Raw genomic sequence first — 16,963 nt, 5'->3', positions numbered from 1 at the left:
CAAATCTTTACGTCTGGAATGTTCCACAGAACATAAACCTACTCACAAGGTCACCAGCACCCTGAAGTCACAGAATGATTCACTTAGTGTCCTTTTTTGCTTAAGCTTGTGTTCAGGCCTCTACAGAAAAAGAAAAACATGAGGCAGGAATGTAATGCAAGAATACTGCTGCCATACGGATACTACATCCGTACAGAGCAAAACCCATCAATCACAATGCCTGGAGCACAGAAGTCTGTCCTGTGCTAGGGCACTGCTTTGATAGGAAACGGGTCAACAGCTTCTCACAGAGTCCTGATTCATTTTCTTGAGGTTTGGGGGTCATTGGAGCTACACTTGTGGCTACAGAGAGAGATTTTATGGGCCCACATGGGAGCCTGGTTCAGCTCAGAACAGTTTGAGATGGGGCAAAAGTGGAATAATAGGAGGAGAACTCAGGAGGAGAGAACGTAAAAAGGATTTTCCATGCTGCTTTGTGCCACTACTCACCAAGAGGGAATGAAGAGTTTGCCCACGTAGTTATAGCTGTGTCCAAATGCTTCCATTTCTTTAAGCAAGTATAAAACTAAATGCCAATTTATGTGCTTTAAAGGGATAGTTCACATAAAAATGAACATTCTGTCATAATTTACTCGCCCTCATGTTGTTCCAAACCTGTATGACTTTCTTTTGTGGAACAAAAAATCTCCCTATATAATGAAAAAGTCAATGGGGTCTAGTGTTGTTTTGGACCTCACTGATTTTCATTGTATCGACAAGAAGAGTTCTTCAAAATATCGCATTTTATGTTTCACAGAAGATAGACTGTCACGCAGTTTGGAACAACAAAGATGAATGCTGTTCCACCTATAGTGTATTATAAAATATCAGGAAAAAAAAGAGACAAACATTCATTCTTTAAACTGTATGGAGACTTGTATCAACTCAGAAGTGGTGGCGAGAGCAGATGCTTCATGAATTGGAGCAGATTTTCTTTGTTAGAGTCTGTATATCTTCTGTATCTGTGTTTTGTCACTTTTAAGAGATGTATATACAGGATATGGAAGTTAATACCTCATGTGGTGGTTAGAGGATAGCCAGCAGCAGTGGATGAAGTGCCTTCTCCCACAAAAATGATGTTATTGGTCTGTAGAATAAGGCTAGGAATAGGCTATCTGGCAGAGTCTTGGCCTGTTTGTGTTATTCTTCTACATCCAGAAAGGCTGTTTGCCCTGGAAAATACTGATTCATTTCTAAAATGTTATGGTTTTGCAAGTGATCATAGCTTAAATCTAAATTTTGGAGGCCAGGGAACCCAAAATCCTGGGGATGAACTCATTTTTGAGCATGTATATGGATCAAAATGGCATTATGTTATGGATCTTTTTAACCTCTAAATGTAATGTTTAAGTAGCTTGTGTTTGGAGCACTTTTGAGTTTGTGTACATGTCTGTTGCTTTGGGTAAAAGCATCTGCTAAATGAATAAATATGAAAAGTGTATGAAGAAGTGTGAGCATGCAAATGTTTTTGTTTTTCCCTATTCGTCATCAATTGTCAGCAGTTTCTCTAGCTTGACTTTGAGGCCCCCAGCTTAAGGCAGGTTATTGCAGGCTTTACTCCTAAATCCTCCGCTAAAGCTTGGGGTTTTTTTTTTTCTTGGAGATCTTTAAAATACAAAGAAAGCTACTAACAGTAGTCAGTCACTTATGTTACTATCATGTGGCTGTTGTTATTAAACATTACTTTTCTCTCTTACTCCCCAGGTAACATTTCGTTTGGAATTTGAATTCAGTAACTCTGTGCTGCTTGATCACGTACGGCTCATTCTGCAGGTTACCAGGTAGGACACAGCTAACATTTAGCCGGTCTAACATCTATCTGAGATAATCGATTCTGCACTATTTCAGGCAGATTATTTGCTTTAAAAAATTCAAAAAGTTGTTTGAAAATCATATAACTTTTATATGAAAAAAAAGAAAGAAAGAAAGAAAGAAATAAAAAGAAAATACGCATGGATCACTGGATTACTAAATGGCCACACTCAGATTGAAATCTGCTAGATGTGGCTGCAGTTAAAGTATCTAGAGCATTGCTGATGGTTTGGAATGTTATGAAACTCTGAGGAAAAAGGATCCTGGACAACAATGATGCCTGAGCTGGAAAGTTAAATTCTTCATATACGCGGCCAAGTGTCGCTGCGCGATGAGTTACAGGATGTATCTGCCTGGGAGGTTTCTCATGCTTGTTCTTATTTTTCTGCAGTGAGGGTGAGGAAGTTGTCCTACACGATAACATTAACGACATTTTCTACACTCTGAAATATGAGGCTGATCTGCTCTTCACAAGGTAAGATTGATGTGTTTGTTTAAACGCTCTAATCAATACGCGTGATTGTGGGATTTAGAATAGTTACAATAAATATTCATTCTTGCAGGGATTTTTACCCAACCCGATATGAGCTTAAACCTGACCTCTCTCTAGAAGAACCGGGTGATTTGAACCCTCCATTCAACTTTACCTTTCAGGTGAGGTCCACTTCCTAGCTATCTGTTACAAAAGAGAGCAGGACCCCAAAAACTGATGTTTTAAAAACCAAACATGTTTCCTCTATGCATCACAGATCCAGAACCTTGGTTATTTTCTAGTCCAAGATTTGCAACTCTACATTGCAATCCCTGAGGTCACGAAAAATGGCAATCAACTCCTACAGATCAGAGATTTCCATATTGACCAGGTGAGGAGAATACACCTAGACTATAGTTTTACTCTACCTTTTAATACATTAAATTTTTCCCTTAGATTTTCAAAAATGTTTTGCCTTTTTGCTCAGATGTTTGTCCCGATTTACAGTCTGGATAAGTTGACACTAGTTGCCAAAAGTCAGAGCGAGTCTTCAAATTTGAGATTTGTTGTGTATGATGGGCAGATGATTTTTAAGCTTCAGACTATGATTCAGTTGGAGGATATGAAAAATATTGATATTGTGTTGATGATCAGTCATTTTGTGTATGATGACCATTTTTTCCTCTGTAGCCATTTACAAGTGTATGATGCCTAGTGTTCTAAAATCTGTTCAGATTTCAGTCACAGTGTATTCTAGCCTTAAGCCTTTCAAGTCTTATAGTGCCTCTATTACGCTTCTTGAAATATTACGAGTTGTCAGCAATTCTAGTCTTACTCCCTACCTATGTAACAATGTAACACATTTGCACAATGCCAGCATATAGTCTTCATTGGCTGCAAGGGAATGTCTACTTTGACCCGCCTTCAAACAGTAGCCAGGTTTCCATCAAAGGATTTTTTTTGTCAAAAAAGGTTTAGCGCTTCAAAATGTTTAGCGATGTAGCGGATGGAAATGCCATTTGTCGATAAAATTTCTCAAATGTCGTCACAATCTTTTCCCGTTTATCTTTACCGCATAAATTCTAGGTCAGTACTTCAAAGGTCACAAAAATTGGTTTGGAAACACATTTTGCTGAGAAAAGGGGCATTAACGCAAATAAATGGTGTCACATGGCAGAATTAGCCTATACATGTCATGCAGCGTCCGTGTTCGTGCTGTTGCTCCCGTTAAAGGACTGTTTCTCTGTAGTTCAAAGGTGCATCACAAGGATGGGGAAAATAGTGCCTTGAAAAACTATGCAACTCAACAAAAAAAAAAAAAAAGCAGTGTGTCTGTCAAATTAAGGCAGAATGTTGGAGTTTTCAACACTGACAAAAAAAAAGGTAAAATAAAATACAGAAATGTTACTTCTGTATCAGTATAAATAAAAGTACTGACATAAAATCGTGAGTCTGTTTCAGCGATTTGATGTTTTTGATTGATTTGATGTTATTGAAATCTGAAACCAGAATGAATAACTCTTTGCTTTGAATGATGTTTTGCTTTGAATGCATTCCCAGCTGCGTCAAACCGCGATTGGCTTGACTGCATTTTCATGGCATTAAAGATTGTTTCAATATGCAAAGACTGAATATTTCACTGTACCAGTCTTTTTATGGACCCTAAACATTTTTGCATACAGGACCAATGAGCTTCTTTTTTTTTTCAAAACCTACGCTTCGTGAAATAAAGGCAGTAAAGCCCTGTCAGACGAGCTGCTCAACTTCGCTGTTGTCTTCCTATATTTCCTATTTAATAACATTATATGTGAAAATAAGCAGTACTGGCAAATTTCAGTAGTCTCATTACTCTGTACATTTTACAAATATGGGATGCAAAAGATACGAATTTGCGATGGCCTATACACAAAATTATGTATGGAAACAGTGCAAGGGCATATTTTTTTAGCGATATAACAAAAGTAATGCGACAATGCATTTTTTTTAGGGATGATGTCATTACGCACACCATTTTATCGGTAATAGGCCAACTGGATGGAAACAGCTTCGAGACAGCAAATTTTGCCAATATTTTTTTGCACATATTTGCTTTGTCGATAACTAGACATCGCAAAAACTGGTGTCCGTTGTTGTAGCCGAGGCCTGGAAAAGTTTGGTTCGTGTTCAAATCCAGATATGGTAATGGACGTTTGGTTTGGTGCCAATCACAACAGACTGGAATCTGACCAATCAGAGCAGAGTAGACTCTTGGAAAGGAGGGGTTTAGAGAGAGCGAATCTTCAAAAAAAAGCTGTTTTCAGACTCTTTGAGAAATGAGGTGATGTGCATTGTATATTATGAGAAAATTAAAGTGTCTTTTGACCTTGGATGCATGTAGGCCAACTGCAGGAGACCTACAAAATAAAATGAGGAACCTTTAAAATAGCATAATAGGGGCACTTTAAATCTTTTATCCAAAATGATCTACATATCATTCAAGATATACTTTCTTCAGTTCTGGGAATCAAACCCATGACCTTGGCGCTGCTAGTGCCATGTGCTACAGGAATTATATTAATAGTGATTTGTGTCATTTTTTCATCAGGTAGGTGGAAGTCATTGTATCCCCCCTCAGCATGTGGCACACAGTCGGGCCTCTCCAGAGGACCTCTCACGAACATCACGACTGGTAAGACACTTTCTGTAAAGGCTTATAGTGTCTGCCTGTTATCAAAGACAAGACTTGTGCCACATTTCAGACTAGCACTATAGAACTTTATAAAAGTGTGGTTTGTGCTGTTTACGGCATTTTATAGTTTGCCCGATTTCAGATATGAGATGTTGATTTAATGCACAACAGTAAAGCACTGCTCTGCAAAATAGTTAGTTTATAGTCTCTGAATAAAGCCACTTGAGTTTAATAAATTGTGCCATAAATAAGGCTTATTATTAGTAAATGTGTTTCAAACAGTTCTAGAAATGTTATTGTGTTTTTGAAGATTCTCATCTGAGGTAGGGAATGCAACTCTAACTCATGCAACTCTAACTCATGTCAGATTTCCACCACAAGCAGCTGGGTTTCATCAGTAAGATTGTCTGTTTGTGAGAATCTTGTTCCTTTGCACAGAACTACTCCAACACCCTGGCAGTGCCAGTGCAGTGTACCATCAACCTGCCTTCCAACAGAGATGTTAGTGTGAAAATTGGCGGATCCCTTCGTACTGATGCACTGCATGCGGTGAGTAGCAATCTGATGAAGATGAAGAAGTACAATGTGGGAAGAACTTGACATCAAGGCATAGTGTTCGCACATAATATGAAGTCAAGAGGAGGATCTCCTAAAACCAATGCAAATCTATGTCTAGAGCAGTAATTAGAGACAACAAGTGAAACAGTACATATTTTTGCTTATATTTGTACACTTTTCAAGTTAATCATTTCATAAAATGTTTGTTTCAGATTAGAAAACAATTGATATATTGTTCAAAATTAAGACACATTTGTATATGTTAGTGGAACAACTAAAAAATGCACTAAAATTACCTTGAGATCAGTTTGTTCAGAAAAATTGTTAGCTATGAAAAAAGCTCTAGCTTCATTTGTTTGTAGATTCCAGTTGATTCGATATTTTGTATCTAATGCAATGAAATTCAGACATTGTGTGACAAACGTGGCTTAAATGTCCAAATACCTTGACTCTTTCTACAACCTCTCTAGCCTCTCACCTCTAGTGCTGGTCCTCTCTCACTTTCTCACATCCACTGGAGTAAGTATCTGTCAGAAATACTGAAAACTTTTTCTTGTCACGGCAGCTGAAGTTCAAAACCCTTGAGCTTGTAACAACAGCCTCAGTGGAGCTGAACCCTTCCAGCCCCATGTTTCTGCCTGAAGAGAGGCCGGTCAGACATGTGAGTCACCCTCTGTACACATTAGCATTTACAGAAAGCCACGTTACAGAAACATGATTAGAATAGGTAAATATAAATCCATGACTGAATATGTGAAGATGTGGTTATTATGATAAGTTGCTTTTGTCTTTTCCATCCATGGCAATTTTGAGAGAGGAAAACATTGACAAACAATGTATTTTCATCCATCTGTCAGAAAGAGTTAAGAACAATTTTACACAGACATGAAACATAAATGCCTTCATGCTAACATTACTGAATATTTGACTTGACGAAGTTAGGCTTTCATGCCAGAACCTCCCCTTTACACATCAGTGTCTTTTGGTGAGCTACTGAGAGAGTTGTTTCACCCCAGTAAAAGAACCTAGAGCCAAGGGGACCGAAAGGACCAGCAGCACTCTTGAGTTCTGTTCTTTTCTTTATTGCTGTGTGGTGCTGCCATCTATAGGCAGGACAGGAAATAGACATAAATACTAACATCAGCAAATCTGATCTCAACTGCAGCAGATGAAACATTTGATAAAACATGAAACGTGACAGTGGCATGATAGCCAGAGGGAAAGCTCTGAGGTAACCAGCAGTCAAATCATAAGCAGTTATGTCATAATTGCACTGTGAGGAATCTCTGATAAAGCATTATAGTGTTTTATATTTTTCTTTTGTATGTGTGTTTTCTCAGATAATCCTAGAGATTAGGAAAGAGGAGGATTACCGAGTTCCCATCTGGATTATCATAGGCAGCACACTTGGAGGCCTGTTACTCCTCTCTCTCCTAATCCTGGCACTTTGGAAGGTAATGTGTCCTATACATTTATAAGCACACACAGACAGACTGATAGATAGATTGATAGATTGATTGATTGATTGATTGATTGATTGATTGATTGACAGGCAGACAGACACTTTTCTGGGCTCCAAAGTTGGATGGTAAAGATGAAAGACGATAAGAATAGGGTGATTTTAATGAAATGCATCTCCCCTCTCTCACACAGAATCATCTCTGAGTCCTTCACACATGTACAGCATGCATCCTTTCTAAATAAATAACTGGATAGAAAATAGCGACAGAAAATAGAAACAGCCAGAAACTCCGTCAAAAGTGCCTCTTTCCTTTTTTTCCCGCTATTAGTGGTCGGCGGCTTGAGTGCTCATGTCGAGCTATTAGTGGTACAGTCTTTGTTAGCTGTGGCTTGAATGGATTCTGTGCAGATTTAAACAGTGTCATTGGATCATAGCTCATAGTTGTTTTTAATTAAATACCTAATTAAACACGCGTACATTTGGCCAACATTTGCATGTGTGCATTATCACTTCAATGCAACTCTGACAATGATCCTTCTTTAGCTATGTTCGTTATTCTTTCTAATGTTATGTCAGGGGAATGTCCTTAAACACTAATCAAATAAATATTGGTAACACTTTACATTAAGTTTTCCTTTGTAAAGGGTTTATAAAGGTGTTTGTTAATGAGTAATAACTTAGTCATTTATAAATGCATTATAAATCATTAATAAGCAGTTATAACTGCATGAATAAAAAGGGCGACTTTAACGCAATACCTGCCAAATAGTGAGCCGTTTTTAAGTCATGTTATGAATGCTTAATAAATGTATTTATTCACACTTATTTAACTCAAAAACAGATTCTTGATTTATTTCATGATGCAACAAAAACTTTATTTTGAAAATAAAACATAAGATAATAACCATAACTTGATGAGATATTAATAATGAAAAATTTGATTCAATTATTAGTTACCTGTGAACCTTAATGTAGGGTGGAGACTTATGAACCATTTATTCATGAGTTATAAACATTAATAACCTGTGAAAGTGAACATTAATGTAAAGTGAACACACATGCATTTATTAATTATTAATGTACACACAGAAGATAGTATTTTTTCTGATGAAATATTTTGTTTGATGCATGTATCAGTAAGAACAACTTTAAACTTGAAACAAAAAAAGTTTAAACTTTTTTTACAGCACAAAATTACTGAGCATGACTTCTCATGAAAAGTGACTTATGCAAGTAAACTCACTGAAGTAAACTAACTTAAAAAATTCAGAGAAACAATCTCGTATTCCAAAAAAGATAATGAGCATCACAACTATAAGCCAAATATATTTGATACAAGCTGAATAAAGGCACCTAAATATGTATTATTTTATTTAACAGTTGAGTAAATCATTGAATCAATGACCGAATGCACCGTTACAGAACATTAGCATATTAATATGCATTCAATAATTATTTTTGATGTCATGATAAAGGCCATCGTAACTTGAGTATTTTGCTTTGGCCATCCACACTTGGCCACACTTATTTGTTTAAGATAACTACAAACACAGCGATTACACATATAATACAAAAACATAGTCTGCGATTTGACCTCAGTTAGCTTACCCATCAAATCAGTAACACAAAATTTCACTTCAGAGCATGTTGGAACAGTACGGGTACTACTAACTGCATGACTTCTTCTCATGAAAAGTGGCAAGGCTTTATTGGATGCTCACTAGCGCCAATTCCTGTCACATGCCAGAACACGCATAGTGATGTGAACTTGAAAGAGTATAATAAAGTATATAGCTTACTATTACTACTACTAATAATAATAAAAAGAATACATTGCATATTATACATTATTGTCACAGTTGGTTGTGAAGAGCAGTGAGGAAGCATGATTTAGATGCAGCAGTACTATTTTTATTATGAATTTATATTAAAATTTATATTATTTATTTTCAAAATAAAGTTTGAATTTCATCTTGATAAACAAGAAATCAGTTTTTATACACTGCTACGGATAGGTATAATGACCTTTTTGGAGAGTATCATGGGTAAGACAGAAACTTCTGGTAAGCAACATAGTAAGAAAAGTGGCAGTCATGAGATATTAATAAGAAAACCACAAATATAACACCCTTCAGTCTAATTATGATAGTCAATATTTGTTGCATTATGAAATAAATCAATCTGTTTTTGAGTTAAATAGGTGTGAATAAATACATTTATTAAGCATTTATAACATATGAGTTAAAAACGGCTCACTATTTGGCAGGTATTGCGTTAAAGTCGCCCTTTTTATTATTAATATTAATATTAATATTAATGATTTATAATGCATTCATAAATGACTTATTACTCATTAATAAACACCTTTATAAACCCTTTACAAAGGGAACGTTAATGTGAAGTGTTACTGAAATATCATACCTTCTGTTCTCTTCTTTTTAAAGAACATCAAATAATGCGTGTGAAGAGTTCCAAAAATGGAAATTCTGTCATTAATTACTCACCCTCATGTCGTTCCACACCTGTAAGAGCTTCGTTCATCTTCAGAACACACATTAAGATATTTTTGGTAAAATCCGATGGCTCAGTGAGGCCTCCATTGACAGCAAGTCAATTAACACTTTCAGATGCCTAGAAAGCTACTAAAAACATATTTAAATCAGTTCATGTGAGTACAGTGATTCAACCTTAATATTATGAAGTGACGAGAATACTTTTTGTGCGCCAAAAAAACTAAATAACGACTTTTCAACAATATCTAGTGATGGGCGATTTCAAAACACTGCTTCAAAGCTTTACGAATCTTTTGTTTCAAATCAGTGGTTCGGAGTGCGTATCAAACTGCCAAAGTCACAAGAACCATTGAAATTTCAAAACACTTATGACGTAATGAAGCCTTGTTTACTGAAATCACGTGACTTTGGTGCTCCAAACCACTGATTCGAAACAAAAGATTCGTAAAGCTTCGAATCAGTGTTTTGAAATCACCCATCACTGGATATTGTTGAAAAGTCATTATTTTGGGGGTGGGGTTGGCGCACAAAAGTATTCTCGTCGCTTTATAATATAAAGGTTGAATCACTGTACTCACATGAACTGTTTTAAATATGTTTGTAGTAGCTTTATGGGCACCTGAAAGTGTTAATTGTCTTGCTGGCAATAGAGGTCTCACTGAGCCATCGGATTTTATCAAAAATATCTTAATTTGTGTTCCAAAGATGAATGAAGGTCTTACGGGTGTGAAACGACATGAGGGTGAGTAATTAATGACATTATTTTCATTTTTGTGTGAACTAACCCTTAAACACTGTGCAAGCTCAGCACATTATAATATTGAGTTCTGACTGGTCAATCTCTGTTATTTATAGTTCATTTATTATCATATTTAGAGAATTTTAATATTTCATTTGCATAAGTTTTACTTAATGCATAATACTGCTAATCTAATGGGGATGGTGGTTTTACAGGGGGGATGCTTTTTGTAATTTTTTTCAACAAGAGGGATGCCATCCCCCCCTTAAATTGAGCCCTTTATTTATTTATTTATTTATTTATTTTTTAGATTATTTCTTGAATCTTGAATATCTTTCTTATTTTATGTTTCTTTGTTGTATTTTTTTTTTTTTTTTTTTTTTTCTCTCACTCAACTAGTTGGGATTTTTCCAAAGGCAGAAAAGGCAAGAGGAGGCTGAGAATGAGGCTAATGGCAAGATGGTGGAAGAGCGATAACGCAGGCTGCTCAAGAGGGTTCAGACAGGCCTACATCTCAGGGACCAACCAACAGCAACATTAGATGTCTCTGAAACAGAGAGAAAGGGAGAAAGAGAGAAAAACAGGACTTGAGGCAATAAAGAAAGGAGAGGGATATGCTCTGTGCACTGGACGACCTGTTGTTCAACCATGAAAAACACTGCAATGACCCTCATCATGCCTGCACTGCTTACTGAGCCAACCCCATAGATGGGTCTCCATCTCTCTTCTCACTCCAGATCAAAACCCTCAGATGACATGATGTTCACAACCTCTTAAAGGACGTTCTTCTGAGAGACATGTTCAAAAGAGAGACTTTTGGAAGATGCATTCAAGAAGAAAAGCTTGACTTTTGACATGAATTCAAAGGAAAGAACTTTTTCACAGGGTCTTTGGACTCGCAGTCAATACATTTGATCCTTGGCCAAATATAGTGTCTGACAAGAGACAGGAAAATATACAAGAGAAACCTCAAAGGGCTGTAACTCCATAAAACAGCCATGTTTGGTTCTGGTGCTTCTTCTTTGACATCTGGAAAAAATGGGCCATCTTGGAGGGAAAAAAAAGTGGAAAATTTGGCTCACTTTATTGTAATGGCCATTGTTATTATATGTAATATAATATTAGGCACTGGAGTTTGTAGCTCTGTTTTTTTTTTTTTTTTTTTTTTTCAGTGGTCATAATTTATTGAATAGAAAATGAACCGTGTTGTGTACTTTATTACATTTTTATGAACTATCCTCCTCTAATACCCTTAATAATTATACATAAACATTTTTTTTTCTATATGCTCATTTTTTAATCTCAAATAACAATAGAGGTGGACATTTACTATTTGACTTTTTTAAAAACATTGATGCACTTTTTTATACAGTATTGTAGTGATACAAACTTGAATTTTGTAAATATACAGTTTATCTTTGTAAAACAAGTTTCAAATGTGTGCTTTCATAAAGATTGTGGCATTGCAATGTATCTCTAGCGACACATCAGACCTAGTTTAGCTTACATGATATGCTTCACACCTCAACAAGTAGCCTTTGAGAAAGGGTATGCTGCCTATACAGTACATCAACCAAACTTATGATTTATTCATTTAAAAAATTAAGAATATTGATCAAATGTTCCCTAATGTTAAAAGATGTTGAGTGTTTACAGTGCTATGAAACATCCTTATCATTTGCAGATGTACTGTAGTCAGGGACCCCTTTTCTTCAATGCTTTATTATATATGTCCAAGATAATAAAAATGAATATCAAATAAAAAAGAATTTGGAAAAAGGATGAGTGTTTATAAATGAATGTTTCAATTAGTGGAAATAAATCCACTGGATTTATTTAAACTTTTCTTTCTTTTGAACAGATACATACATACATCTATATAACACATGACACGTACTAGATATGGATTTAAAAACTAGCAGAAACTGACAGCTCAGTTACAAACACTTAAACATGTATACCTAAAATTCCCACCGAACAAACTTCACTTATTCTTAGATTACAGACCAATATAAAGGAGATATGCCGTAAAGAGTTACATAATTGTGATATATCAGATAATGTGATATGTCTCAAGAGAGAAGGAAATGAAACAGGTGTTTTTAGTTTCAGTGTCAGCGATAAAAAAGAAGTACAGCTGCTTCGGTTATCTCTCTGGAAGCACTGTTGCCTGAATGAGTACCATAGCCACTCCAGTCAAAACCCGTAAAGTCCCCGCACTGTCTAGGGGCCCCCTCAGGAAAGTGTCCACCTCCACCAATACAGAACTGCAAAAATATGAGTACATTAATAACTATCCATAAGCTCTCTTGATCAAGAACAAGTGCATAACCAGAAGTATAACAACTCAAAATATAGTTGCATCTAAAAAATTTCACTGAATATTTAAAAAATACATAATTCATGTTTCTGTTTTTAAAATCCTCTGGTCTGCCATTGTCACAAATGCCATTCATAAACGTTGTTGTATGTAATCCAGAATATAACTCACATATTCAGTGTCACAGCCGGTTGGTTTAACAGCCGAACAAAGAGCCATGGCTGCCTTTTCATTATTGAAGACTCTGAATGTGATGAATCCAGGCTCAAATTGCGCTGGAAAAGAAATACAGAATAAATTATTAATGATTTATGTTCCACTGAAAAAAATATAATCTGTCATGCACGCTTGACACCACTTTCATTATATTCAGTGATCTCAACAATGATGCCATGATGTAAATAATACACAATCACTGAAGAAATTATAATGTACACTAATATTAAGACTGTCTGACTTTTTAAAAAGATTATTGAACAAAAATATTGCCATACTTCTAATACTGGGACCATACAGGTTTTTGTTGTAATCCGCATTTCCGATATCATACACGACAGAAATAGCAGGTCCATTATCAATTTTGCACGATCCAATTCCATACTTCACAGGATATTTCTGGGAAAATGAAGATAAGAGAAAAATTCTGCATTCATTCCTAAATGTATACCTCAGCTTTTCACCCATTTTAAAAAAAAAAAAAAAAAATTATATAGGAAAAAAAAAAGGAAAAAAGAATTTAAAACAAGTAAACAGTTTTTTGTTATTACTAAATACTTCTCATATATTTCTGTGAATATTTAAAACTCAAATCTGATGTCAGAGTTTATCTGACCTTGAATAAATTGAAAAGGTTTCCTCCGTAGAGACTGAAGAAGCGATTTTCAGTGTGGTATCGCAGGATGGAGGCAATGGTCCAATGTTCCGAATCCACATTATTAGGAACATGCCACACAGAAATATCCTGTGCTGCAATTTCATAGTATCCAGGATTCTATGACAGAAAGGAAAGGAATTGTCAATTCAGATTCCAGATAAACATGTTTTGATATTGAATTTAATAAAAAGGCACCTTATAATCATCACTTGTGGCAGCCTCTGCTGTTCCAAACGTGACTCTGTTTGCCCATGTCCCTTCACCATCAGGCCGGTTTGCATTGCTGCCCTGCTCACTAGACCAGCGATCACCAACAGTACACTTTCCGTACATGTTGTTTTCGTGAACACTGGCCACCAGCGTCCAGCCGCCGCCTGCAGTGGTCATATCACAGAACGTCTGGTAAAGGACCCCTCTTGATGAGATCAGATAGTACAGGCCATCTGTGTGAACAGAAGAATTGCTTGAGTCACCTAAATTGAGTTGTTGCTTAAGATAACAAAAAAATTAAATAAATAAATAAGACATACCCTCATAAACATGATATTTGTCAAGAATTTCTTTGCAGCTTCGAGCAACATATTTAACTCTGCCCAGAAGTTTTTCAAGCTCATGGTTGTTGTTGGAATCACTGATATTAATACATGGTGCTTCTGCTTCTTGTATTACATACATAGCTCCAGCTGTAGAAAGATCATCAATAGAGTAAACACTGGTTTTGCTGTAATGCATGTCAGAAGTAATTATCTATAATCTAGATTACTGATAATAATAATGAAAAATACTTACTTGATTTAGCATCACTGAACCATAAACTCAGTGAGAGACTGAGAAGGATCCCTAAAAACATTTTTGTAAGAAAGACAGTCTGCAAACAAAAGGAGAAAAGTTCTTCATAATTAAAAAAAAAAAAACAAAGAAAAAAGAAAAAAACACTGAAATATGTAAACTTGAAATTGTGATGTGTTTGGTTCCATGTTTTTGTGTGAAGAATGTTTACTAAAAGCAAAAGATGATGACAAATCTGTTTCACACATTCAGCACATTTTTCTTTCAAACAATTCATTACATTCAATAAATTATCAAATATACTGTATAATCTTTTTTTACAGTTCAATTATCTGAACAAGATAACATATTAACTTACCATTTGAACGAGGCAGAGGAAAATGGTTTTTTTGTGTTCCTGATGTCTAAAGTGGCATAAGGAAATGATGTGTATTTATATCATTTTCTTATCAATGGCTGATTTATGAGTAACTAAAGTTTACAGACATTACAGTATGTTATATCATAATCTATAATGGTTTAAATAGGTCATGACGTAGATTTTTTTTTTTTTTTTTTTGCACAAAAAACAAGTATACTATATACACTGCCGTTCACAATTTTGGGATCAGTAAGATTTTTAATGTTTTTAAAAGAAGTCTCTTATGCTCATCAAGGCTTCATTTTTTAATTAAAATGACAAAAAAAACAGTAATATTGTGAAATATTATTACAATTTAAAATAACTTTTCTATTTGAAAATACTAATGTAAATTTATTCCTGTGTTGGCAAAGCTGAATTTTCAGCATCATTACTCCAGTCTTCAGTGTCCCATGATCCTTCAGAAATTATTCTAATATGCTGATTTGCTGCTCAAGAAACATTTATTGTGTACAATTTTCAGGATTTGATGAATAGAAAGTTCAAAAAAACAGTGTTTATAATGAAATATAATCTTTCATAACATTATAAATGTCTTTACTGTCACTTTTGATCGATTTAATGCGTCCTTGCTGAATAAAAGTATTAATTTCTTTCATTTCTTTTCAAAAAATAAAAATTCTTACTGACTCCAAACTTTTGAATGGTAGTGTATAATGTTACAAAAGCTTTGTATTTCAGATAAATTTTGTTCTTTTGAACTTTCTATTCATCAAGGAATCCTGAAAAAAAATACTGTTTTTAACATTGATAATAATAAGAAATGTTTCTTAAGCAGCAAATCAGCATATTAGAATGATTTCTGAAGGATCATGTGACACTGAAGACCGGAGTAATGACCAATCATCCAATTGTTCCTGATGCTGGGGTCCTTCTGAAGTCTGTACAGAGATTCAAAAAAGCTGTTTAAACAGGATGCAGCAAAACAAATATTCTTTTATTTTTCCATTTGTCCTGTTGTCAGGAGTAGCTCAAGAGCATAGGGTATGTCAAAAATTAAATGGGCATCTGTATACTGTATCCAGTGTAGACAGTGTCAGTTACTTATTAGACCTATTCTCATCAAGGGACGACCTGTAAAGGCTGCTGAACAGTTTAAGTATTTGATGACAAACTAACTTTTTGAGGCAAACACTGATGCTATTAGAAAGAAAGCGCGTATGCTCCACTTGAGGAAACTATAGTTAAAATATGGATGTTTCTTTTATTAAAATGTTTTGTTCTGAAACAAAAACAGTTCATACAGTCAATATATCTTCTATTGTGCTCCACAGATTAGTGAAAGTCTTATAGGTTATTGGCCAACTGTAACTATATGGTTTTGAGACAAAAGTCCAGTTGTAGTTATAAATGCCTGTCTGTTTGTGCACTGCTGCAATTAAAACCAGCTTTTTTTGTTTCGGTTTTTGCAACCTAACATGACATCCTCCTGCTCTCACAGAGGGTTCTGTCCCTCAAAGAGCACACAAAGAGGTTTTCGGATCTGCACCATCTTATCCATTAAGATGACACCAGACTGTGTGAAAATAAAAAATAAACGTTGGTATTTTACTATCACTAGTGCTCATTTCAGCTGGAAGCTGTAGCGAATTGTATATATTCCTATATGCAGGGGAGGAAATGGGGGGTAACGCGGGGGGACGGCGTCCCGGGAGTGAATTTCGAGGGGGGACGGCGTTCCAGTTCAAATTGGTTCGATTTTTTTTTTTTTTTTTATATAGAAATGAAGAGATTTCTGTATTTATTCACTCAATAGCCTACGAAAACGAAACCGAATCAGAGCAAAAACATAGCACAATAAAATTGCATGATTAATCATAAAAAGATCGCAATCTGGATTCAAACACCCAAGCGATCTTACTCAGCGCTCGAAGAGGGCCGGTACGCACCGGCACTTCTTTAATCTGTAGCGTACCCACGCTTTGTCTTGCGTACCGCCACTTCTCATATGTTGCCGGTACCCTAACCACCACACCGAAACATAGAATCAGGCTGTTAATTAATTTTATAAATCGCGCGTCCGGAGCTTTTATAAGTATGAGTGGCGCACCGCGTGCGAATCTCCGCAGGCGCGTTCACCAGCGCGCTCCAAAAGTGTGATAAGATTTGCGCGAGACATTCCTATGATAAAATGTGAAACCCATTTGAATTCTATTGAGAATGTAGTAAAACGCTATGGAGAAAGTCAAACATGATCTAAAGACAGCCACTAAAAAGACTCATGAAAAGAGGGTAAAACATGATCTTGTAAGCTTTTTAAACTTCTCATGACCATCTTTCCTAGAATTGATCACGT

At 35.6% G+C, this 16,963-nt stretch overlaps 2 protein-coding genes across 3 annotated transcripts in view; one reads left to right on the top strand and one right to left on the bottom strand.

The window, feature by feature from the left end:
• Window positions 1-12,045, top strand: part of itga11a (integrin, alpha 11a) — a 53,556-nt gene extending 41,511 nt beyond the window's left edge. For both annotated transcript variants that reach the window (XM_051901371.1, XM_051901372.1), the window contains 9 exons: window positions 1,744-1,820; window positions 2,243-2,326; window positions 2,415-2,505; window positions 2,601-2,714; window positions 4,908-4,991; window positions 5,430-5,540; window positions 6,115-6,210; window positions 6,890-7,003; window positions 10,663-12,045. In XM_051901371.1, coding sequence (XP_051757331.1) covers window positions 1,744-1,820; window positions 2,243-2,326; window positions 2,415-2,505; window positions 2,601-2,714; window positions 4,908-4,991; window positions 5,430-5,540; window positions 6,115-6,210; window positions 6,890-7,003; window positions 10,663-10,740 — 849 coding nt within the window. In that variant the 3' untranslated portion in view covers window positions 10,741-12,045. The remainder of the gene's footprint in view (window positions 1-1,743; window positions 1,821-2,242; window positions 2,327-2,414; window positions 2,506-2,600; window positions 2,715-4,907; window positions 4,992-5,429; window positions 5,541-6,114; window positions 6,211-6,889; window positions 7,004-10,662) is intronic.
• A 41-nt stretch (window positions 12,046-12,086) lies between these two features.
• Window positions 12,087-14,673, bottom strand: LOC127516604 (intelectin-like). The gene is made up of 8 exons (XM_051901373.1): window positions 14,605-14,673; window positions 14,247-14,325; window positions 13,988-14,140; window positions 13,653-13,900; window positions 13,416-13,574; window positions 13,078-13,198; window positions 12,755-12,858; window positions 12,087-12,530 (listed from the first exon to the last, which is right to left on the bottom strand). The coding sequence occupies exons 1-8, from the start codon at window positions 14,605-14,607 to the stop codon at window positions 12,378-12,380; spliced, it is 1,020 nt and encodes a 339-aa protein (XP_051757333.1). The 5' UTR covers window positions 14,608-14,673; the 3' UTR covers window positions 12,087-12,377.
• Window positions 14,674-16,963: the final 2,290 nt, after the last annotated feature.

This window comes from Ctenopharyngodon idella, chromosome 7 (genome assembly GCF_019924925.1).
Source record: "Ctenopharyngodon idella isolate HZGC_01 chromosome 7, HZGC01, whole genome shotgun sequence".
Lineage (NCBI taxonomy): Eukaryota > Metazoa > Chordata > Actinopteri > Cypriniformes > Xenocyprididae > Ctenopharyngodon > Ctenopharyngodon idella.
This window is presented reverse-complemented; position numbering and strand designations above follow the sequence as displayed.

Bases quoted from the DNA above. Each gene is read 5' to 3' on its own strand.
- LOC127516604 (XM_051901373.1), bottom strand. The intron at 13,199-13,415 runs GTCAGATAAACT...TCATTTTCCCAG, and splicing joins ACCTTTTCAATTTATTCAAG to AAATATCCTGTGAAGTATGG. The intron at 12,859-13,077 runs GTATGGCAATAT...TTTCTTTTCCAG, and splicing joins GTATGGTCCCAGTATTAGAA to CGCAATTTGAGCCTGGATTC.